This window comes from Nelumbo lutea, chromosome 2, assembly GCF_056320005.1.
Source record: "Nelumbo lutea isolate HS-2025 chromosome 2, American lotus-T2T, whole genome shotgun sequence".
NCBI classification, from domain to species: Eukaryota; Viridiplantae; Streptophyta; class Magnoliopsida; order Proteales; family Nelumbonaceae; genus Nelumbo; species Nelumbo lutea.
This window is the reverse complement of record NC_142685.1, coordinates 11,104,776-11,130,038: the sequence shown is the minus strand read 5'-3', so window position 1 is coordinate 11,130,038 and position 25,263 is coordinate 11,104,776. Positions and strand designations below refer to the sequence as shown.

Here is a 25,263-nt window from a genome sequence, read left to right as displayed (position 1 = left end):
CACCTTCGCCTCCGACAACGTTGTTGGAGGTAGTCGGAGGCAGAGGTGGTGGCGACGGTGCTAGTGGTCATTCCTCTATCCAATGCCACCTCTAGCAACGTTGCCGAAGATGGGTGGAGATAGAGGTAGCGGCGGCGGCGGGTAGAGGAATGACCACCAGCTCTGTCGCCGCCACCTCTGCCTCCAGCCACCTTCGGCAATGTTGCCGGAGGCGAAGGTGGCTGGAGGCAGCGACATTTCTGGTGAATAAATGGCAAAAAGAAGAAGATGAAGAGTGTTTTTGCCCTTTATTATATTATTTTAAAGAAGTTAACCTATTTTTATTTTTTTTAAATATATTAATTTCATTGATATTAAACTCCAAAAGTTGCCCTTATATCGAAACCAATTCAAGCCCAAACTGGGTTCAACGACTCGGTTTGGGTTAGGAACCCGACCTAACCCGGCTGCTTGCATCCCCTACGTGCCAATCTCTAATTGAGCTAAGAGGTTACACGCACCCGTCATTCAATATTTGCATACACGCCCTTTCACCTGGTTACCTTCCGAGTTCCGACCTCGCGTTTCTTCACTCACTTGCACATGGCGACCGCAGTAGAAGAGCAACCGAAACCAATCGCAGGCAACCCAATCAACGAAGACGACGAAGAAGCCCCAAATAGCGAAGATGACGAAGATGAAGAGTTTGAAGAAGAAGAAGAAGAAGAAGAGGAAGAGGAGGTGGTGGAAGATCGAGTAAGCGATGAATCAAGGTTACTTTCGGAGAGAAACAAATTGAACAATCTGCTCCATCGCTTATCAAGGGAACGAGTAACCCTTCGAGTTCATGACGTCTTGATCAAGGGCAACGCCAAGACCAAGGACTCTCTTATCGAAGCTGAAGTTGAAGTCCTCAAGAACGCAACCTCTATGCAAGAGCTCCTGCAAGCCGCTACCATCGCCAATGCACGCCTTCAGAGGCTCGAAATATTCGATTCCGTTAACATTACGCTTGACTCCGGGCCACCTGAGCTACCCGGAACTGCCAATATCATCGTCGAGGTCGTGGAGGCCGAGAATCCCCTCACTGGAAGCATCGGAATGTTCTCCAAGCCAGAGGTACCGCTATTTCTTCTTGTATTCTTCCCCCACATTGTTTTCAGGGTTCTATTTTTATTTGGGCTAAATTGTGGGATTCTTCTGATTTTCGATAAATATGGGTGGTAGTCGTTGAGTGAGCAATCCAAACTAAATTACTGGGTGTTTGGTAAGTTGATTGGGGCATTGTAATTGTCGTTTATCCCACGAATTTTATCTTGAATGATGGGAATGCTATTTTCTCTTTAAGTTAGTTTACATCTAACACAAGGAAGAAAAGCTCATCTTGCTGCCACACAGATTCCTCTATGTAGACCATTAAGAAAATTAAGAAACGCCAGAATAACTCTGGGAAACTACCACGGGATTCAATATGACATTGGGCAACTATGTCATGTTAAGGATAAGATCTTGTAGAAAGAAGAGGTGGTGGCTATATAAAATGAATCCAAGGAGAGAAGGTGAAAGGCTGTCCAATCAAAATTGGGTAAAATATCCGCTTGCAACTAGCGTAATAGTTGAGAGGTGTTCAGAACTATGGCACTTGGATTACTTGAATTTTTACTGTAAATTTGATATTCCATTACCTCCAAATCCATGTAACATAGGTTCAGAACCTACACGAAATTCATCAAGTGCAAGACTTTGGATGGTTTTCACATCCTGCTGAAATTGTTTGCTTTCTGTAAATATAAATTGAGCTTAATTGTTGATTGGGTGCTGGTCCTTCCAGACTTCACACAAGTTGCTACGACAGAATTAGCGGTGAAATTTTAGAAGTACTTGAGTTGCAAACTTGTATTTCTCATTGTATCTATGAGTAGTCATGCTATTTCTTGAAGGTGTTGCCTTAACACCTTATTGGGATGTAATCAGATTACTTTTTCATTTTATTGAAATATCTTTTCTTTTGTTATAAAAAAAAAAAATAAATATGAATTGACATTACTGGAGAACAATCTTGCAAATTTCTGAATGAACTGTACCTTTTGGTTGCATTATACCCTTGATCTCCAAATCAGTGGAGCATTGACCTTGTTGGATCCATTTTTTTTTGCAAATCTTTTTCTTTTAGATAATATGTATTTTTTTCCTTGTTAAGGAAAGCAAAAGCAGATCACATGTGTTGTGCTGGTTCCTTCTGAATTTGTGCAATGGATATAAACCCATCTAAGATGTAAACATGAGCCACATTAATGTAAACATGCATTTATTTTGTATGAGTAGAATTAGGGATTTGAGACATCTGATTCTGATTAAGAAAGTTCATTGAACATTGTCTTGTGATACTCTTTATTGTGTACTTGTTTTTGAGTTATCGGGTTATCCTCAAATGGTTTTTGAAGTTGCAAACATGCTTTTGTAGGCTAGGTCTTGGTCACTTGAAGGATCACTCAAATTGAAAAACTTGTTTGGGTATGGTGATATTTGGGATGGTTCCTGGGCATATGGCTGGGACCAAACGTCAGAAGTAAGTGCTGGTTTGTCCTTGCCCAGATTCAAAGGACTAATAACTCCTGTAGTAGCTCGCATTTCACTACTCTCCCAGGATTGGTTGAAGGTCTCTTCCTACAAAGAACGCTTATTGGGCCTATCTGTTGGCTTGCTTTCTACCAGGCATCATGATCTGGCTTTCAATCTTACATGGCGTACTTTAACAGATCCATCGCAAATGTCCTCTAAATCAATAAGGAAGCTGCTTGGACATAGTTTGATCTCATCTCTAAAGTACACATTTAAACTTGATAGGAGAGACTCGCCTTTGAGGCCAACTCAGGGATATGCTTTGGTTTCCACGTCTCAGATTGGTGGCCTTTCACCTGATAGTCGGAGCTTACGATTTTTACGCCAGGTTAACATCCTCCTCCTTTTATTTTTTATGTATCTCCCTTCCTGCAAGAATTGTATAATAAGATTCTCCAACTTCTGTTATTTGGTGGTGATTTGAGCACATGAGGCACATCCTTGTGTAATATTGAAGAATACTCTTGTGAAAAGACAAGGGTATCCTCATGTAAAGAATTATTATAGGCAGAGGAATCTTTTATTTTTTTACTAGATATGCCTTTTTCATCAAAAACAGAGTATGCCCAAACTGTGAGCTTTTGTTTTTTTATTGCTTGAACTTGCATATTGGATCCTAGATTATAGACTTTTGGATTATTGTACAATTATCTTCTTTTAGGCCTAGAAAGTGGATAAGAACATTATACTGTATAATATAACATGATATATTTATATTTATAAACATAAAAGGGATAATTTTGATGAGACTGATGCACAACAATTTGGCTAATGCATGTATTCTAGATTTCTGACTATAAAGATGTAAAATCACATACCTATCATGTTTGCCAACCTGCAAGTGTTAGAAGAAGAATGGAATGAATGAGGTGGCAGAATTATTCTCTCTGGCCGACCCTAACTGATTATAAAGTTTAAGATTGAAAGTACATAAAAGTACAATTATGCCCTCTATTGGCAACCCTATCTGGCTAATGGGGGTGAGAGCTTAAGGGAAAAAGAGGTAATTTTGGTTGCAAATAGGTTTTAATGAAGAGCCATATGGGAGCTGATTGTGTGGTAGGTTTGGAAGCTCAAGAAAGCAAGAAGGGGTGGTTATTTGTGGCTCCTGAAGGGATGCAGTCAGTTAATGATGTTAATGGGTGTGGGAATGTGGCCCGCATTTTAAACTTAAAGTCTAGGTTTGATAAGAGGACTTACCAACCTAATAGGTTGAAGGTTTTCAAGGGAAGGTGCTCTAAACTCAAGTTCCTTAAGCGAAGGAGACGAGAAAGTAAATTCCACGTGTAAGTTGGGTGGTAAGGCTACAAAGGGGGTCTCCCTGAAAGACAAAGGATGGCTGAGGTGTAGTAGAGTAGTGGGAAGTAGAAGGCTAGGAAGCTAGGGCTCTTTCTGTACTCTCAAGATGATCTCATGTGGAGGGCTTTGGGCCTCTTTTATTTATAGAGGAATGGATGTGGCTATAAAGGGAGACATGAAAATGACAGGGGGAAACTTTCCTGTCTCAGAGAAGGGGTTTTGAAGGAACCATTTGTATTGGGATACCTTGTAATCTTTATCCATAGTGCTATGTGATTTTTCACTTTTTAAGGGAGGTCACACCTTGTCCCTCCCAGTGGGATGCTTGTTACAGTTCTCATATTTTCTTAATAAAATTCCTCTTCAATTATCAAAAAAAAAAAAATCCTGTCTCAGAAAGGCAGTTATGATTTGTTAAATTCATAACGGGTAAGCATCTTCAGGGTTTCGCCACATGCCCATGAGAATCTCTGAGGATTAGGATTCCCTGTCTCTAGAGTTCTCACGTGTGCACACTTATAGCTACGACCCTTTTGAGAGCTTACTCGTAGTCACGTGGGACGAGGCTCTTGTGTACAAGGATACAAGTGCCTAAGAGTCAATATGCAATATTGCAGGTGGGCTGGCTTCGCTACTATTTTAATGGCATCCTGCGATGCCAGGTTAAGTTAAGGAATTTGGTGAATGCGATGACACATAAATCGTTGGCCAAGCTGTGATGTTTATCACTGTCATCACAGTGCACATCTTTGCAGTTATTTCTTCTAGGTGATATCCCTACTTATAAGGAGATCAACATGCTCATCATAAGCGTCATTGCAGGTCTTATGTGGTCTGGGTGATTACGAGGTCCTGTGATTTTGTTTCTTGATAGTGTGGTTGTTCTTCATGTCAGGTTAAGTTGAGGGATTTGGTGAATGTGATGGCACATAAATCGTTGTCCAAACTGTGATGTTTAACTCTGTAATCGGAGTGCACATCTTTGCATTTATTTCTTTTGGGTGATATCCCTACTGATAAGGAGATCAATAGGCTCATTGGAGGCATCATCGCAGGTCTTATGTGGTCTAGGTGATTACAAGGTCCTGCAAATTCGGTCACTGACAGTGTGGTTTTTTTTCCTTTGGCAATGGACACAGATTTCATCGCATGTACTATGGTGGTTGCTTTTCTGTCATTATGATCCTCATCGCAAGTTCTATGATGATGCTCTACATGTACTTACACCACTTTGTTTGGGAAAGGATGAAAATTGGCTTTGGTTGGTTACCATATTCAATAGTAATCGAAAAAAGATTGAAGATCTGAAGGGTGAGGCTGCCCAAGGTGATCGGGAAGGGATCTGTTATCTTGACTGCTGCAAAAGACAAGGGTGAGCTAGGATTACAGGGCGACGGGAGCTTAGAGAGGGAGAGGGCAGAGCTGTTCCTGTAGGTGGTTAAGGTGATTCATTTTGGTTCTTTGGCTGTAGAGGTGTACCCTGACCCATTACAGGAGGGGAAGGTGATTATGTTGGAGGAGGATGTCACAAGGATAGAGGGAGAGTAGGGAAAGGAAATAAAGGATGCAAGTAGGAGAGACCATTGAAGGGGTCAAAGGTAAGAATCTGGAGGTTGCCTACCTTGTTGAGGTATTGGGCAAAAAAGGTGAGGATAGAATATACGAAGGAGGTGATGAATACTTAAAAATTGAAGTCCCAATAGGCTTGGAGTTGACTTAGGCCTAAGAAGAAAAGTTGCAAGGAAGGTGAGGCCGTTGCTTTGGAGGTGTTGAAGAAAGCGAGAGACTTAAGGAAATCCAATATTTTTCATGTTTCAAAAGTTTTTTCAAGGTTGAAAGATGGTTTAATTGAGGCTTGCTTGATAAATATAAGAGAGTCGTCATCATCATCATCATCCATGCCTTATCCCAAGTACACGCGGTTGGCTGCATGAATCCTGTTTTGCCAATCCGTTCTATTTAAATCCATATTCATTGTTAAATTATTAGTGCTTAAATCGTTTCTTACTACTTCTACCCATCCCCCTTTTGGTCTACCCCTAAGATCTTCTAGCCCCACCAATGTGTAATAAATCACTTCTTCTAACTGGCATAATTGGTGGTTTTCTATGCACGTGCCCAAACCATCTTAGTCTACTCTCTCTCGTTTTATCACCTTTTGGAGCTACTCCTAGGTTCCTACATAACTTCATTCTTAATCTTATCCTTTCTAGTTTTTCCACTCATCCATCTTAGCATTTGCATTTCTACCACATTCATTTTCTGGACATGTTGTTTGTTGACTACCCAACACTCCGCCCATTATTACTAAATTTACATGTCATATGCTCTATTTTAGTCCTACATATTTTAAAACCTCTTTGTTTCTAAGGCATTTGTCCATAAGCTTAATTTTGCATTTAATCCTTCATTAGTTTCATCAATTAAAACAATGTCATCTGCAGACAACATGCACCATGGAACTTCCCCCTGAATATGTTTAGTCAATTCATCTATGATTGGTCTGATAAAAAAAATCATCTATGATTGGTGCAAATAGATAAGGGGTAAGGCTGCATTTGGCATTCCTTATTTTAAGGACTTATCTCCTTTTTCCTGTTAAAATGCCCCTATGAACACCAAGTTTTTAACTGCAAAAAGGAGATAAGTCCATAAAATAAGGAATGGCAAATGCAGCCTAAGTGCTGAACCTTGGTGAAGAGCCATAGTCGCTGTAAAATCTGAAGTCTCTCCCACTGGTGTTCTAACATTAGTAATTGTAAAATGCATGGGAGTCTATGAGAAAAAAAAAGGATAAAAAACCAAAGGTTTGAAGAAGAAGGTGTCAGAGGGGTGGGGAGTAGTGCCTCAAGGTTCAGCTGGGGAAAAGGTGCGGATGATGTAATCTCTTGATGATAGTATGGAGATGAGGCCTGGGCCAGAGGATAAGGAGGAGGGTGGTCGAAACTTAGAAATGAGTTCTGGGGAGTTTCAGTTAGTATGGAGGTGAAAGGGGGAAAAGCAAGGATTGAGAATTTGGTGGACAGGAGTGTTAGAGTTGGCAAAAGCTTAGGCCTATTCTTTTGGGGTGGAGAGGAGTTTGCTAGAAGGCCCTTTGAAGTATTTGAAAGGAGCAAAAAGGAAGAGAGATTGAAGAACTCCATAGCAGGGGAAGGAGGAGAGGCATGGAACAAGGAAGGTGATGGGCAAGAAGTGTTCGAAGGAGATGACTGAGGTTATCTTGATCTGGATAGCTTGTATCAATTTTTGCCTTGTTTGTGGTTGATGGTCTTCTTGCCTTGCTGTAGTTAATTTGGGTGTTACCTTAACACCTTGTGATGTTTGTATTCTGTTCCTTCTTTTAATAAAAATTTCTTTTTACTTATAAAAAAACTTAAAAGGAGTATTGAGCCCAAGAACCATGGCCCAATAACATAACTAACAGCAGCAAAAAAGATAATAAAACAAAACACACTTAATGACTCCAGCAGGCCCATACGCCAATTACTCATCACAACACATTAGTTAAAAATACACATTTGAATTGCTCAAGTAGCTAATTCTTAGAGAGTGGTTCAGTGATTTGCTTTTTATAGTATATGATAGAACTATGCTGCTATTAGTGGTTATAAGTAAAATCTTCTTAATCCATCCTAATTTTTCTACTGAATTTTAGCATCATATCAGTTTAAAAAAATTCTTCACCACATTTCTGAAAAAAACTTCATTAATGGGGGTTAGAAGAGCTAAGGCAGACAAAAAAGGGACTTGGTGGAAGTAATAAGGAATGATTTAAGTGTCCATAATTTAACGATGGATATGACACTGAAGAGAACAAAATGGTGAAATTGGAATCCTGTAGCCAAAACCATATAGTTGGGATGAGGATTAGGTGATGATTTCTGAAAACTTCAATATCTGTTGCTATGTTAGATGTGATATCCATCATCCATGCATGCGTGCTAGAATTTCAACTTAATTTCATTTTAATAAATTGTTCATTAAGAAATTATGATTAGAATATATTGAAGGCTGAGGCAACTATTTTTGTTTTCCTGACTTCTTTTTCATTACAATTTAGTCTTCTTGTTACCATAAGTTCTCTACTAGTCTACTATTTTATCTATAACCTACCTACGAGGTCTGGTTTAGACACTGCAGCAATGTTCTGGAAAAGAAGCATTTTCTTTTGTACTTATTTGATTTTAAGCAAGAAGAAGGCATATTACTGGCATTTATGAGGGAGCACCTTAGGTAGGTCTATCTGCAGACATAGCGAGCTCAGCTTGCTTGTGAGCTTGTCACACCAAGGCATTATGTCGAGTTCAAGTTTCTGGCCAAGGGTAAGGCCAAACTTGAGAACAGCTTGTTTACCTAAAATTGCTTTGGTAATTGGTATGGAGCTTAGAATGAATCAACTTGTCTTAGGTAAAAATCTTTTTCTATGTTGTATATTTTATATGACCAAATATACAATAGTAAGGCCGTCAAGGCTGCTAGGTGAACCTAGGTGACAGCCCGGGAATCTAGGTGTCACTATATGCTTAGTCACTTTACTGATAAAAAATACCTAGGCAATCATGAATTTATGATATGACATCAAGCATTAAATATTTCACACAATTAATTGAATTTGCATAACCAGTGCATTTAGCAGAATACTTGAATGAAATAAGGCATAACACGCCATTCTTAATTAATTGATTTGATATATATGATTGGCATACTCAATTAATCAAGCTAGACTCTATGCACATGACAACATGCTCAATGATCTTTCATGTACTTAATTATCTTATATTTAATTGAGATGTCTTGAGTATCCTCTTATACATATTCAATTAGTAAAGTATTCTATCCTTATATTATAAGAAACTGATAGAAGATTCGATTAAAATGCATGTGTGCATTGACTATTGTATATTGTGCAACATTGTGTCATTGTTTTACTAGGACTAAGTTCACTACCTTCAGGCACATTTTGTATCATGGACCAAAACAAAGCTAGGTTAGCAAGCACCGGCATTAAATAAATTGCAAATTTGAAAATATGATAAAAATTTCGCATTTAAAAAGAATATATAATATAACCTATAAGTAACATAAGCAACACCTAGAAAAAACCTTTCTTCCTTAAAATTGAAAATTCTAGAGAACCAACCCAAAACTTTTCAAGTAATGGCATACTTGCGCTGCAAGAAGGTATTCTACTATTTTACACTATGTGAACTAAATGGTACATACCTATCTTTATAACAAGTGATATGCTCAAAACTTTTCAAGTAATGGCATACTTGGGCTGCAAGAAGGTATTCTACTATTTTACACTATGTGAACTAAATGTTTACCTACCTATCTTTATAACAAGTGATATGGTGTAGCAGTGATGCTTATGGTAAGTACTCCTTGTCCTCTTTCAAATTTAGAGCTATCTCTTAACTGGCTTAATTATTGTCATTTGGTACTGATTAGAATTTTAGTTTTACAAGGGATTTGAGGGAGTTAGAGGTATCCTTGGTTTTAAATTTGTTCAATTATTTAGGTGGGATCTTTCTTGATCTGTAAAAATCTGATGGTATGATTTAGATCCCCACCCCTTCAGTCTCGTTCTCTTGTTCCTATTTATTTGCTGTGTTGGATTCTCCCTCCCTCCTCTCTCTCTCTCTCTCTCTCTCTCTCTCTCTCTTCACCCCCAAGACTTTCTCAGTGAAAAAGATTTGGTATAGAGTAGTGTTACCTGAGGTGAGGGTCTTTTGTTGAGAGGCTTTTCATTTGAAAATTAATATTTTTGAGCATCTTCAGAGGAAAAGACTGAGCTGGCGTTTATCTCCTCACATCTGTACCCTTTGTAATGCAAGTGGGGAAGCTACCTATCACTTGCTGATATCATGCTTTTTTGTTTTTGGAATTTGGGAATGGTTGTTTGCTCTTTATGGGTGCAGGTTGACTTCTCCATTGGATGTGGTAGACCTCTTTGAATCTACTTTCTTCTGTCCATCAATGATAAGAGGGAAATAAGTTGCTTTGGAGATGCAAGAGAGTAAACAATACTATGGTCTATTCGGGAAGAAAAGAACCAAAGATTGTTTGTGGAAAGGCAAGGTCCAAAAATGCTATTACCAAAAGCATCATAGCAAGGGTAGTTTAATGGGTCAAACAGTTAGGCACTTTGACTCTTTCTCCATTGAGGACATCATAAGATGCTGGCACTGGGTGGCAAATTCCTCAATAGATAGAACTGCAGTCTCACTTTGAGCACTACTTGAGAGAAATGTGATAAATCTGAACTTCAATGGATGTAAGTGGGGGCAGTCTAGGTCCATTAGGTATTGGTGGACCCTTTAGGGACTGTACTCATACTGACCATATATTCAGGACTGATAGGGCAGGGAAGCTCAATAAAAGAAGAACTATCAGCAGCATTGCAAGGCCTAAGGAACATAATTATAGAAATATAGGAGATTCAAGCAACTAAATGACTCAAAATTAGGAGCTGAACCCATGGCTGTACAAGAATATCATGAACGAGGTTAAAATGCTGAAAAGGAAAACAGTTATAAGTGTAAAATGGGTACAAATATCAGCCAATGGGATGACTGATACTCTTACCAAACCAAGGGGTAAACCGAGACCGAGGGCAATTATTTGGGGGTCAGGTGGAAAAGGGTTGCAACAGTAACACTTCAGTGTATAGATATGTATAGGTGTCCTGAGCTACATAATCACAGGGATTCTTGACATCTATGTAAATAACTAAATATTCTATTTTATATACTCTATGAAATTATCGTTATCTATAAAAAACTAGGAATTAACACCTAAGCTTCTCTATGAATAATCTACTAGATAAATTATTAGAAATTATCCACTAGTATCTTCTTGAAGGAATCAACACAACCAAAAAAATTGGAATGAGTTCATATTATAAATAGAATATACTCACATTTTATTATTTGATGTCAAAATAGAAAATGGCCTTACAGATATTTATAGGCCAAAACAGGAAGGTTGGTCAACCCTTTTCCATTATTTTTCTATTCAAAAACCAACTGAAAAACGCTGCTAACAAGCTAGATAGTGAGAAACTAGTTGGCTAGGGACTATGGCTTTGACTTGGGATTAGGAATAAAACAAATCCTACTTTATAACTATGTCCCTAACTAACATAATTTTGGTTTGCTATCATAACTCTTATTCCAATTAGTACAACAAACTCCTAGTCTAAAGGGAAACCAACTTCTCCTACAATTAGGAAAACAAACTCCTAATCTAACTAGGAACACGTCCTATAATCAGAAAATAGCTACTGAAGTACTATGACAAAACCCCCTCTACCACATGGAAGGGCAAAAAAGATATAAAAAAAATAAAAATTCCCAGATCTGACTTGTTACATCCTGCATTAATAATGGAGTCTTTGAATTATATGTTCACTTCTACAGTCCATGTTAGCTCTATTACTGTTTTTGTACGGGAGCTTCTTCCTAGTGGTAGGAGCTTCTCAAAGTTTCAATATTTCATATTAAAAGATTCCTCCAAAGAAGGCTTCTGGTTGCCATATGACAAATGGTTTTAAGATGAAGTTGGACCCATGAATAGAAGGTTGTGTGGTGAGTTACTGCTCACTGCAGGGGCTGATTTGAGGGAGCCCTAGCCTCCACAAGAAGAAGACGAGATATTTTCTGAAGGGTTGATGCCCTACCCCAATCATTATTTACCTTTTTTACTTGTGCATGTGTTCCATTACCTCCATTGTAACTAATTTTCCTTACGTGTCTTAAGGATGTATACATATCTGACAGGTGGTCTCTGGGGTGGGGAAAGGTGATGGGTTGGCTCAGATGGATCATGAACTTCACGATGGCTTGAGCCTGGGTTAGCAATATTAGCATGGACTGGGGCCTTAGCAACTTGCCCCTCCTCAATTTCAACCTAGTCCTCAAGGTTGAGGTTGGGGAATTTTGCTGGACTCCAGGTCTTCCCACGTGGCATCTTTAACCGACATGTTCTTCTAGGTGACCAAAATCTCCTTAATATGTTTCCCCTTCTTGAGCCATCGTAGGTCTAGGGCCTTTTGGGGCTCCATCTAAATGACTCCATCATCTGTGAATTCTGGTAATGTGGTGATATAGAACATGTGGTGGAGTTTAGAGGAAGGGTGGAAATCCAGGCGATAGGCAACTTCCCCTACTCCAATGATGCGAAATGGGCCGAAAAATCATGGGCTAAACTTGGGCCATGGCCATTTGGCTACTGATTGTTGTCGATACAGCTGGAGTTTAAGGAAAACCCAATCACTGCGAACTCTAAAAAATTGTGCTTCTGGTCATAGTGGGCCTTCATGTATTGTTGGGCCCTACTCAAATGCTCTTTAAGGGAATGCAACACTTGATTGCTGAGATTGAGTTGGTCCTCTACTTTGGCTAACTTGTTCCTTTCTCATAGGGAAGGATGGGAGGAGGCTCCTGCCCATATAAGGCCTTGAATGGGGTCATCCCTGTGGAGGCATGGAAGGTAGAGTTGTACCAAGATTCAGCTCATGGGAGCCACTTGGTCCACTGCTTGGGCTTCTCACCAGTGAAACATTTAAGGTAAGTCTCCAAACATTGGTTGACCACCTCCAATTGGCCATTGGTTTGAGGGTGGCAACTGGTAGAGTGCAATTGGGATGTCCCTTGTATCTTGAAGTACTCTTGCCAAGAAACGACTCATAAAAGTAGGATCTCTGTCTGTCAAGATGGACTGGGGGATACCATGCAACCGAGTGACTTCTTGAGTGAAAATATGAGTAACTTGGGCTGCTGTAAATGGGTGGGCCAAGGCAACAAAATGGCTCTACTTAGTTAGCTGGTCTACCACCATGAGAATGATAGATTTTCTAGTTGAAGTGGGAATTTCAGTTATAAAATCCATTGTAAGATCACCCCATACCTTGTTGGGAATGGGCGAGGGTCCCATAATGGTCCCCCCATGGGGGTCTCATGGAATACCTTAAGCAATTATGATATGTGTACTGGAAGTAGGGGATATCACCAAGTGTCCCTTGTAAAAAATGTCATCAACCACTAGGGAATACCCGGGGATAGTAGCTGACCCTGCCTGAATCTTATTATGAATTTGGGCTAGTTGGGCATTTGTTTGAGCCTCTTCCTTGAGCTGGGCTAGAAGTGGGACGATGGGCCTGGACTCGGCCAAGAGAGACAATTCATGAACTCTAGATAGTGCATTGGATGCTCTGTTTGAGGGCCTGAGCTTGTATTCCACCTTAAAGTCAAATCCCAACAACTTGTAAAGCCATCGTTGTTGCTTGGGGCTATGCACAGGCTGCTGCAACAAGTGTTTAAGGCTTTGGTGGTCCATCTGAATGGTAAAGGGTCGACCTAGTAAATAAGAGCACCACTTTTGGGCTGAGAGCACCAGAACCATAAACTCTTTATCATATGTGGACTTGAGCTGGGCCTGAGAGGATAGGGCTTAGCATAAAAAAGCCACAGGTTGGCCATGCTCCATGAGGACCACCCCCAGCCCGGTCTTAGAGGCATCACACTCTATGACAAATTCCTGTGAAAAGTCAAGTAAGACAAGCATGTGTGGGTTTGAGACAACTTCTTTGAGGGCCTTAAAGGCCTACTAGGTCTGCTCGTTCTAAGAGAAGGAATTCTTCTTCAATAGTTGGGTCAGAGGCTTGGCTAACAACCCATACTCACCGATGAACCGCTTGTAATAGCCTCTGAGTCCAAGAAACTCCCTCAGGCTCTCAACAGTTGTGCACTTGGGCCAATTTTTCATAGCTGCTATCATTTCCAGGTTAGCTTTGATGCGGCCTTTTTGCACAATATAAACGAGGTAGTTCACTCGAGTCTTGCCGAAGAGGAATTTGGAAGGTTTGGCATATAATTGGTTGATGTAGGACCAGCTCAGTTCTAGTCCTTAGAGAATGTTGAATGATCATCTTGGATGAGAATTTTATGGTTGATGGCTGTAATAACTTCTTGAAGGAAAAAGAGAGAAAATAGGGAGAGAAAGAAGAGAGAAAATACATGGAATCACTCATTGGGTGCCTAAAATCACTCTAGGGCATGGGAATCACTCACCATAGCTAGCATAAGCTGAAGAAAACTCAATAAACTTCATTGCCTTTTGTGTAAAACGTCCATACATATTTATAGACTCTAAACTCATAATAATCATAGGAGTCAAACTCATAATAGTCTTATAATTTTTATTAGACTCAATAGTCCTAGTAGGACTCAATCTAAGTTGTCATATCCTATTTCAATTCAAAGAAGACTCAATAACTCTAATCCTACTTATGCAATGACTCTGAAATTGTAAACATAAACACATGAAATTTCATAAAATTCCAATTTTGACTCTTCAGCTCTTGCATAATTAGTGCTTCTTGAGAGTCTCCAAAGTCAATTATAAGTGCTTCAAATGGGAAAGCCAATCACAACTGTAGACTGGAATGGCTGGAATACGTCGTTCATCAGAGATTGGAATATGGATGGGGCATTTATGAGCCTAAACAACATAGCGAGGAACTTGTAATGACCGTTGTGAGTACAGAAGCCACCTTATAGGCATCATTTGGGTGGATCTAGATTTGATGATAACCTGAATGCAAATCCAATTTGGAGAAAAACACAACAGATTTTAACTCATCAAAAAGTTCATGAATCACAGGTTCGGGAAAATGATCTTTTACCGTGATGTGGTTCAGAGCCTGATAGTCTACATAGAATTGCCATGAGTCATCTTTTCACAAGGAGCATGGGGGTGGAGTAATAGCTGGAGCTGGGTTGGATTAGTCCCTTGTCCAGCAGTTTTGCCGTTGTCTTCTCAATTTTGACCCATTGGAATTGGGATTACAAGTATGGGCGTACGTTATTGGGACTGGTGTCAGGTACGATGGGAATCATGTGGTCACGGGCCCAGGGTGGGGGAAGGCCCACGGGCTTTGTAAACACCTCCTTGTAGTTTGCCAACAACCGTTGAAGGTCTGAGTCACAAGGCATTGGGTCATTGGGCTCATCTTGTAAAGTTGGGCCAGAGAGATCTGGGCCCATATATAGCAGGATAGGGGGATCATGATGGTGGAAGCACTTCAGAACTGCTTGGATACTCTCCTATTTGGGTGGGTCGGGTTGATGCCCTTGCAATTGATATGTTTGTTTTCCTAGAGTAAAATCCATGGTTAAATTCTTCCAATTGCAAATAACTAGGCCAAGTTGGCTCAACCATTGAATTCCCAACACCCTAAAGTCCAAAGGATGGAGGTCAATCCACAACCAGTTCTGTTGAATCTTCAACTCGGCCCTCTTACATAGGCCCTCACAGCATAGGTGGCTTCCATTCGCCATGTGTACTCGACTACTCGGAATGGTTCAACGGGTTGAATCTAGAGGCCAATCTACCTGGCCAACTAGTCGGTTATAAAGTTAAGTGTCGAGCTGCTATCAAACAAAATTGCCATTGATCTCCCTTAAATAACACTAGGTATGCGCATGGTCTTGGGTGATGTGGACCCCATGAGAGCATGAAGGGAAATTTCAGGGGCCTCTTCACTAGGTTCTATAGTCATGGTCTCGGTCTGGTTCACCCATTCCTCCCCCGCATCATCACTTTTGTCTGCAGAAAGAATAGATGCTATTGTTTACAATCATCATAATTATAGCAGAGGCCCTGTTCTTTGTGGTCTTGCATCTTAACCCAAGGTAGCTTTAAACTAGTACTGAGGGTGGTGGTATTGGTAGTGGTCTTCCCTAGGGTGGAATCTGGCTTTGGGTAGGGGAGTTTTGAGTATTGGGCCTAGATGTTTGTTAATTCCTTCTTTGTCTGTTCAATGGATCTTCATGTAATCGGGCTAAACTAGCTACAACTACCACAATGATGGGTTGAAGAGCCCTCACTTCTACCTGAATTCCTCCTGTAAACCCCCAATAAAACTTCCCACTAGGGCCTTCATTTAGCTTCATTCACTTTTTTTTGACTTCTTTTCTTATGGTTTTATATTTTTCCCATTTTTCTGCATTTTTAGCTTTTTCCCATTCTTTTTAATGTGCTTGTTTTAATATGCTTATATTTGAAACCTCTAATACTTTTCCATTTCCTTTAAATTTGTCTAAGACCCATTTTGCTACTTTCTTTACGTTGTTTGCCATTTCAAGCCAAATATCATTAATCTTTCCATCTAAATTCTAGTTCCCTTCTATTATCAACTTGTTTCTAAATTGATCTAGTTTTTCTCCTTTTAAGTATTCCCACCTAATTCTTGGACACCTGTTTTCTTCCCTATTTCTCTTCCATTTTCTAGTGTGCACATCTCCCACCATTAATTTATGTTGTGTTGTTAAACTTTCTCTTGGAACGATTTTGCAATCTTTACACATCATTCATTTTATTCTCCTAGTAAGGAAAAAAATCAATTTGACTTATGTTTGGTTCACTTGTAAATGTTATTAAGTGTTCATCATTCTTTTGGAAAAAAGGTGTTTAAAATTTCCATATCATAAGCTATTGCAAAATCTAATATTATGCCTCCAAATTCATTCCTTTCCTAAACCCAAATTTTCCATGTACCATATCATATCATACACTTTTTTTTCCTACATGCCCATTTAAGTCTCCTCCTATAAAAATCTTCGCTTCATTTTGAATTTCTTGAATTAATCCTTCTAAGTTTTTTTGAAATTGCCTTTTAATGTTTTCTTCTAAACCCACTTGAGGTGCATAAACACTAATTGTGTTAATGATTTCCTCACATAAAACAAGTGTAATTAAAATTATTTTACCCCAAGTCTTTTAACATTTAGAATTTCATTTTTTAGATCCTTATCTACTATTGTCGCTGCACCATTTCTATTATTCACCTCTCCAATATGCCATAATTTGTAACTTTTTTACCTTCCGTTTAGTTTATTATTGGCATGCCATATTAACCCTTCTCTTCATAGTGTGTACTAACTTCATAGTTTTTCCTATTAGGCTCTGTTTAGTTTGTGGGAAGATTTAGGTGGGATGGGAATAGATGGGATGGGATGGGAAAGTGTAAAAGGGGACTGAAATGGCACTGTTCACCTTCCTCCTTCGTTCGAGACAAACAGAGGTGAGTTAGGCGACGACTACCCCCTTCATCTCCCACCTCTGAAATGGCACTGCTCACCTTCCTCCTTCGTTCGAGACGAACAAAGGCGAGTCATGCGATGACTACAATGAAAGGATTCCAATTTCAGTAGTTTCTAAGAATTTACAATTTTCCTTCTTCCTCTTGGCTTATCACGAAGGAAGTTTTCACACAAACAAAAAAAATTGTTCTTGATTGTGAGAGGAAAATTAAGAAAGAAAAAGATAGAGGCAAAATTTGACTTAAGTCGCTGAAATTTACAAACTCCAGGAAAGGAAATCAAAGAGAACACAGTTGGATACCTGATCAAACTTCCATCTATCCACTACTAATTACTTATAGAAAAATATAAATAAAAAAAATAAAATAACCAAAAAAGCAGTCGGAAAAAAATGAAAATAGGGGAGAGAGATTAGAATTTAGAATGAGTGAAGAGTTCTACTTAACCCGTTCACATTAGCAAAGAACCCAACGAGACCGGGCCTGTATGGAAGATATGATTTCCGCCGATCTCCCTCCTTAAATGCTTTATTTTTCACGTAGTGAATTTCATGAGCCGATACTGCGTCGGTGACTCGCTTGGCTTTTGATTTTCCATCTACCTTGACATCAGTAGAGTTTCTCCTTTCCTTCGAAACCTCGGGCTTCTCAAAGTTGCTCTTCTTACATCTCGCCGGCGACGCTTGAACCGGTTTTGGTGTCCAAACATAGTAAGTACCGGGTAGTAACCCTTCAAGTTCGTCAGCTTCGGACGAGGAAGGCGACGGAGGATTGGGATCACGTTCATCAATCAACGGCTTTCTCAAAGGGAGCCAAATGGACAAGACATGCGAGAGGGAGGAAGGAGATGGAAACTCAAGTTTTCCCACCGGGATCGCACTGTTTTGGTGCAACCTTGAATCCACGATTTTGGGATCTCACATCCCACCTTTTTCTCATCCCATCCCTTTCTTTCCCTCAAAACAAATATGAGAAAAGGGAATATTTTTGGAATATTCCATTTTTCTCATCCCCATCCTAAAAACCAAACAAAGCCTTAATGTTTTTGCATCCCAAGTGGCTAAATGAAGTCATGTTTCTTGGACTAGCTTCTTTACCCACGCTCGTCCAGAATTATGCGGGAACCCATGCTTATTGGACATCACAGCAGGTCACTTATGGGGACCATCCTAGCAAATCCTTGCCCATTTAAACTACACTCGGATTAAGGTGCAGCATGCCGTTTCTGGAGAATGCCCTAGCATGATCACGAAAAGGCAACAACAGAAATGCTGGTTGCCACTTTATTGGCCACCAAACTTTTACTTCTTGAAAAAGCTAGAATTTATAAAATTTCATTAAAGAGGTAATCATTTCTGGCCAGGGGGAGGGGAGCAGAGGGGGCCTCTCCCCCATGATGATTTATGTCTTCTCCTTTGCAGGAAATATATATTATAGTGCCAGGAACAGGTGTAGATAAAATTACCTTTTCTCAACAAAACAAATGACACAATCTGTCATGTGTCATCTAGTTGAATTAGCAAGATGAATTTACTTCTGTATTCCTTCCTATGGCTATGGCTCACTTTGGAAAGCCAACTTGTGGGTGTAAATTGTTGGACTTGTAGGCTTGGATGAATTTTTTATTTTATTTTTTATACTTTTAAGAAAAAAGCCCAAGAGAAGCTGCTTTCCCAACACAATATTTGGAAAACATGATCAATTAGGATGGCTAGGATGGTTAACCAGGTACTTGGACCCATTGTTTTAAAAGGCATGGGAAGCATACGCCTGGAGGTGTGCCTCCAGGTGAGGCACCCCCAAAACACCCTGAGGCGTATTGTCAGAGGCGCTGACACCTCTGAGGTGTACGCCTCATATGCTTTTTTCATGAGGCATGCTAGAGGCGTACGCCTCATGCACCTTATGCGCACCCCATGTAAAAAGATAGAAAAAAACAAAGAAAAAAGAAAAAAAAGGAAAGGAAAGAAAGGGAAGGGAAAGAAAAAGAAAGAAAAGGAAAGGGAAGGAAAGAAAAGATAAGGAGAAGAAAGTGGGTTAGGGACTAAGCCCTTGGACCCCTTCGGCTGGGGGGCTTCACCCCCTAGACCCCCCCAGCCCCCCTTTGCAGCCCAATTTGTCTTTTTTTTTTTGTGTGTTGGGGGGGGGGGTCTTGCTCCACTCCGGCTCGCTTGCTTCCACTTCGACAAGATCCCCCCTCTTTTAACTAGTGATATGCATCTTCATTCTTCTCAATATAAAAGATTTTTATTAAAAATAAAGAAAAAATGAAATCCTCCTTCCTCCTCATCCCCTCCTCTTAAGTAGGCTTATGCCTCTTTGTGTTCGGGAGGTAGTGGAATGCCTTGCATCACGCCTCCGTGTTTTAAGACATTGCTTGGACCCTTCTGCAAGTCATGGAAAACTCCATATTAGAAACCAAAATGAACTGTTTCAACAAGGGTGGTTATCTAATAAAAACTTTGACATTTGCTGGATCATGGTAGAAGAAAATAAAAGCAGATATTAAAAAGCACCCCCGATAAAATAAGGCATAAGTTAAAAAAGAGAGAGAGGATGATAGTAGAGATGTTTTTTTTTTAGGGAGCAGCAAAGGATATTCATTAATCACTATTTGAAGTTGAACTTCAGTACAGCTGTTGGACATTCCAAATTTCCAACCAATCCCCAAATATAAGAGTTTACATTTTTTACCAGAATTAGTAGAGATGGTGAAATTTCTATGCAGAAACAGAAAAAAATGATGCACATGAGTTCAAGTTTGTCTATCACCACTTTGTCCTCTAAGGATAAACTCACCAAACTCTTCATCATTAAATTCATCCACATACATTTCTGGTGTATGCAATCCCCTAGGAGCATTTCCTTGTATAGGTTGATCATGAGCTTCTTTTTATTTATTTATTTTTGATCAATAACAGCAACTTTTATTAAGAAAAAAGATGATAGAAATATACAATAGGAAGGGAGGGGTAAAAACTCTTAACCCTCCCTAACATTATAGATCAGATTACAACAATGGCCAAAAAAGATTTGCTCTTCCCACCCCTAATTAGCACTCCTCTTGGCCCACTGAACCTGAATTTGCAAGTTTTGAGTTAGCTGGTTATTTATTTATTTTTTTCATTTGAGAACTTCCACAGACTAAAATCTTCCTTATGCAGCGAGTTAACAGCCAGCCTAGAGTTGCCTCCCATCAACAGTTTACTGATTTTCAGCTGCTGGGCTCTTTTAATCCCTTCCAGAACTGCCAAAATTTCAGCTCTCAGTGAATCCCCCCAACCTATAGGTCCTGAAAACATGGCAATAATTCGACCTTCTTCATCCCTGAACACTCCACCTATACCTGAAGGGCCTGGATTTCCTTCGCTGCTGCCATCAAAGTTCAATTTGGTGAACCCCAAAGCTGGAGGAGTCCAAGCTGGACTGGGGGAAGTAATCAAGGGAGCAGACCAAGCCACTTCTTTCCATTTTCTAATGATATCTCCCGCTGAATAACCTTCAAAGAGCTTCATAGACTTGACCTAGTGAACCACCCTAACATATATTAATTCAATGATGGTTTCCTTGTTTTTTTCTTTTTCATGAAAAGTTCTTTGATTTCTTTCCTCCCACACTGTCCAGCATGCAGTTGCTCTAACACATCTCCACAAGATTTTACCTCTCTTTTTTAAACCCCTCATGTAGAGTTAAACAAAGTCTGCACACTTGAAGGGGAGGGCCACCTGCAACCAAAAAGAGAAAAAGCCAACACCGGATTTCTGATATAAAGGGGCAAGAAACTAATAAGTGATAACAGCTCTCACCGTTCTTCTTACATAAAATGCACCAGTGCGGGGATAAACACCAATTAGGCCTTTTCTTTTGAAATAGGGCACAAGTATTACACTTTTCTAGAATAGCTTCCCAGCAAAAAGCACCTACTCTGGGAGGAATTGATCATGAGCTTCTTTGATGATTTTGGGGTCTGCCTTGGTCATGAACTTGCACATAATTCAAGGCTTGTGGGTTGTTTAGATCTATAATTGCCTTATCCCTGCAGTTACACAGAGAGGCTGTTTCCAAATGATTTATCATAAGTGCAATTTATGAAAATAGATTTGACAGTATGTAATAACAGGGACGAATTGATCAGCTGTTGAGAGATATTGAAGCATTCATTGTAATCATCATTTCCAATGAGTGGCTAGAACAGGGATGACTTGATCAACTGTTAAGTCTTATCCTTGTCCAACTACAGGTACAACAACTGAAAGACTTGCATACTTGGTTTACTTTCTGGCTCAAACCTCTGGTAACCAAGTCTTTCCCCATGTTGATGATCATTGCTGGAGATTACCTAAAGTTCAGACAGCAAAGCATATCTGTGCTAACAAAGCTATGATTCATCCAGTCAGTAAAGTCCACATGGGGCAATCTTTCAGAAATGAAGTTAAAGAAGAACAAGATTTCCCAAGAAACCAATTGCAGACTGTAATTGAAGATGGAGTACAATTTATGCAAGATCTCTTATCTCTTCAATTCATTAACTAGGTTTGACTGTTTCTTACCTAATTGCTATTAAACAGTGTTTTAGATGAACAAAGAACCCACAACTCATAGGTTGTCAAGGCATATTGGTACTTTTAGGTGATAACAGAGCACCTAGTGGTTGCCTAGGTGTTGCCTAGGCAATGAAAGCCAACAGGCCTAGGAATTGAAAAATAACAATTTTCTTCATTAAATAACAACGAATTTCATATTGAACTTTGGTAATACATCCTATCCAAGCATTTTAAAACTATTAATTTCAATATTTCAACATTATTGCAGAAATTGCATGAATGTATTTTTTTTGTGGATGCTGAATAATTTATAATTTCAGCATTGGTTAGAAGTCTTAAAAACTCAATTATTTTCCTGGTTCCAATGTACCATGAGGTGACAACCTTGCTGTTGCGAGAGCTTTCCATAACTTTGGTCCCATTTTCTCCATGCTTCTTCTATCAGATCTATTCTGGCTGTTGACATCTGCTAAAGTTGTTACTAAAAATATATATTTTGTTCTATAATATTATTACTTCTTGTAATTCTGTTTTTTGGGTAACTTGACATAATTCATTAGCTTTTTTTTTTTTTTCTTTGATAATGAATTAGTCTGTTTTGTTATTCTGTGAGCATGATCCGTGTCCCTTGGGCATATATTTTTCTTTTTTGTTCAACAAAATATTATTCAATAATCTTGCTTCCTTTGCATATTCTGAACAGGAGGTTGACCTTCGTTATGCTTTCCCATTGGGCTTTTACAATGCAGCACTTAACTTCGGAATCTCTGCGGGTGTTATTTTTCCATGGGGAAGTGGTTTCCTTGACATGCCTTCTCCTCTACCTGAGAGATTTTTCTTAGGTGGTCATTCTTCTCCAATATGCACCTTGGGAGGGCCAACAACATTGTTGGGATTCAAGTGTAGGGGACTTGGTCCAACTGAACCAAGAAGGTCAGTTATTGACAAGTCTGACAGTGAGAGTTCGGCTACCTCCCCTAGAAGGGACGCCCTAGGAGGTGACCTTGCCATTATGGCCTTTGCAGACCTTTCTTTCAATCTTCCATTGAGGGTGTTCAGAGAAGCTGGCATCCATGGACACCTATTTGCATGTGCCGGAAATCTCACTAAATTAACAGAGAATGAGTTCCGAACTTTTTCATTTCGTAAGTTTGGAGAGTCTTTCCGAAGCTCTGCAGGAGTTGGCATTATTGTCCCCACCAAGTTGTTCCGCATGGAGGTATGTATTTGCCTTCAGATCTTTCTATTCAATTTAGTAAAGCTGATGATAGGAACATGCCATCTTCATGCACTCCAAAGTACCCTGCTGCTTTTGAAGTATGGATTCCGGCGGTTGGGCCCTTATTGTGATGGACCTGACCTGCAATATCTTGAACCATTCTAAACAATTTGTGTTCGTTTCGATTTTCCAAAAAAGGAATAAAATAAGAAAGAATAAAGTTTTGAACTATTCTTTTCTTCTTATTAAACTCCTGCAATATTCTAACAGTACTTAATTTTGTTTTCAGATAAACTACTGCTACATACTGAGACAACTAGAGCATGACCATGGGAAGACAGGAGTGCAGTTTAGCTTTTCCTCTCCATTGTAGAAGCTGTACTTCTAAAGTTTCATGTTTGCAGAGCAGCCTTTCTTATGTTTGCTATACAGATTCTTATTCTAGGCAAACAGATATTTTTCTCAATTTGGTGACTGCTGTCTAATTGCCGATTGCCCTACTTTTAGACCATCCAGCATTTTGCTCTATCATCACTGGGGCTTTGAATACCCTGATGGCAATTCTACTTGAGACAAAGTTTGAAGTTCTTCAGATGTTTTTTTAGGAGGCGAACACAAAGATGCAATAATACAAAATACATAAGATACAGGCATGTATCCTGTTTGAAAAGTGGATGGATGGAGGAGTCACGGGTCTAATGTCCACAATCGTTGCTAGTTTTGAATGGAAATAGTTTTTGCTAGCCTGTATGGCTGCATTTTTTATATATTTATGGTTAATTTGTTATAAAAATTGCTAATCCTTCACCAGATCGTCAAATCCCTTATGGCATGACACAAGTGGATCCACTTGGCAATGGGCTGGCAATTTTAACCCCAACCTATTTTACCCATTAAGGTCAAAGGAAAAGGGTCAAAGTGAGTTGAATCGAGAGTACCCATTGGGATTTGAAAATGAGTTCACATTGATGCCCCACAGGACGTCCCACAGCACGTCCAATCATGTATTGGAAGCATCTCCGAAAGACAAGTACAGGAGATGTTACCAATGCACGCTGAGATGTGCATGTGGGGTACAGTGTGGGGTGCTGCTATGATCTATTTGATTTTTTTTTCTTCATTTCTAATTTCTATCCATAGTTCCTGAATCCTGACTTCACCTTGCCAGTTGCATTGAAGCAATGTGTATAAATCAAATGGTAGACCAAGAGAGTGAAGTTAGAGAGATGCTGTCCGGTGGCCTCAAGCTCGATCGATGACCCAATATTGGGGATTTGAGCTGATGATTCGAGATGAGGTTTGGGTTTTGATATTGAGAGGAGAGTAGATACCGAGACCAGAGCTGATGATTCGAGCTTGTAGATCTTCGGCAGAGTATGCTGCGACTCATTCTGGTGAATGGTGATGAACCAGAGGCAAGTTCTGAGATAATGAGATTTAAAGGAGGTCGCTGGCTTTGTCAACGTTGTCCATGAATATAGCATTGACGCATTGGAGTGGAAACCCCAAGAGGTGGAGAGCAGAGGAAATCACCTCCGATGATAATTTCTTCTTCCGCTTTGTCTTCGTTTCTTAATTTCCAATGTTCAGAGAACACTCAAATGCCGAGCCCCTCCGAAGCAAAAGATTTAGGTTGTATACGCCTATACGGAGAAGAATCTGTTAACAAAGACGAATATGAAGGCAAGGATGATGATATTGGCTTCAAAAGGCAATATAAAACAAGTGAAAATGGTGGTCTGATAGCCGATCATTGCAAGACACTGATAAGGAAACTTGGATCTTTGAGGAAGTTATTGATAGGTTCTGGATTTTAAAAATTTGTTATTTATATTGATATTGATTTCTGGTGTTCGTTGGCAATATATATTACAAATTTCTGCTTTTGTCTACCAGTTTTTACAACGTTTTTGAAATTTTCTACAATTTTATGTCCAGTTCTTACAACGTTTTGAAAATTTGCAACTTTTGTGCAAACTCTGCATTTTCTGGATTATTTACACTTTTCTCTTAAAATGGACTTTTGGGGTCTATGGGTTCACCCTTAAAAATGTATTTTTGGGTATATGGATTGTCCGGACCCAAATCTGATGAGATGACCCGACCCATGTCTACAATTTCTGGGTTGAAATATATAATTATTTTGAATTTTTGTCAATTGATGTATTTTAGGCAATTTCTACTTTTTTTTAATATATATTTTTTAAAAAGAATTTGTCATTTTCTATGTTTTTCTGCAATTTTTTATTAATTTGTTTTTTCTGCAAACGTATATCAATGTGTTTTTATTATTTTTTTCAATTGTGTTTTTTGTTAGCACTGCTATTTTTCAGTAATTTTCTTAATATTTGTGTTTTTATTTGATTAAAATATTTATATTTTTATAATATTTGCATTGATTTAGTGGGTCGTATGGGTGGGTTGTGACCCACTTTTCCACCCGGTGGCAAATGGGTCAGCAGGCCAATATGAGTGGGCTGATACTGAACCCTCAC

The 25,263-nt window shown here is 39.4% G+C and overlaps 1 protein-coding gene across 1 annotated transcript; it reads left to right on the top strand.

The window, feature by feature from the left end:
- Positions 1–508: 508 nt before the first annotated feature.
- LOC148868539 (Outer membrane OMP85 family protein) lies at positions 509–23,531 on the top strand. The gene is made up of 4 exons (XM_088970795.1): positions 509–1,098; positions 2,444–2,929; positions 22,253–22,768; positions 23,058–23,531. The coding sequence occupies exons 1-4, from the start codon at positions 583–585 to the stop codon at positions 23,139–23,141; spliced, it is 1,602 nt and encodes a 533-aa protein (XP_088826921.1). The 5' UTR covers positions 509–582; the 3' UTR covers positions 23,142–23,531.
- The last annotated feature ends 1,732 nt before the right edge of the window (positions 23,532–25,263 follow it).

What these genes read in the sequence shown, in the direction of transcription:
- LOC148868539 (XM_088970795.1), top strand. Translation starts at nt 583, where the DNA reads ATGGCGACCGCAGTAGAAGAGCAACCGAAACCAATCGCAGGCAACCCA. An exon ending in GAATGTTCTCCAAGCCAGAG is followed by an intron (nt 1,099 to 2,443) that starts GTACCGCTATTT and finishes ATGCTTTTGTAG; the next exon opens with GCTAGGTCTTGGTCACTTGA. An exon ending in GCTTACGATTTTTACGCCAG is followed by an intron (nt 2,930 to 22,252) that starts GTTAACATCCTC and finishes TATTCTGAACAG; the next exon opens with GAGGTTGACCTTCGTTATGC.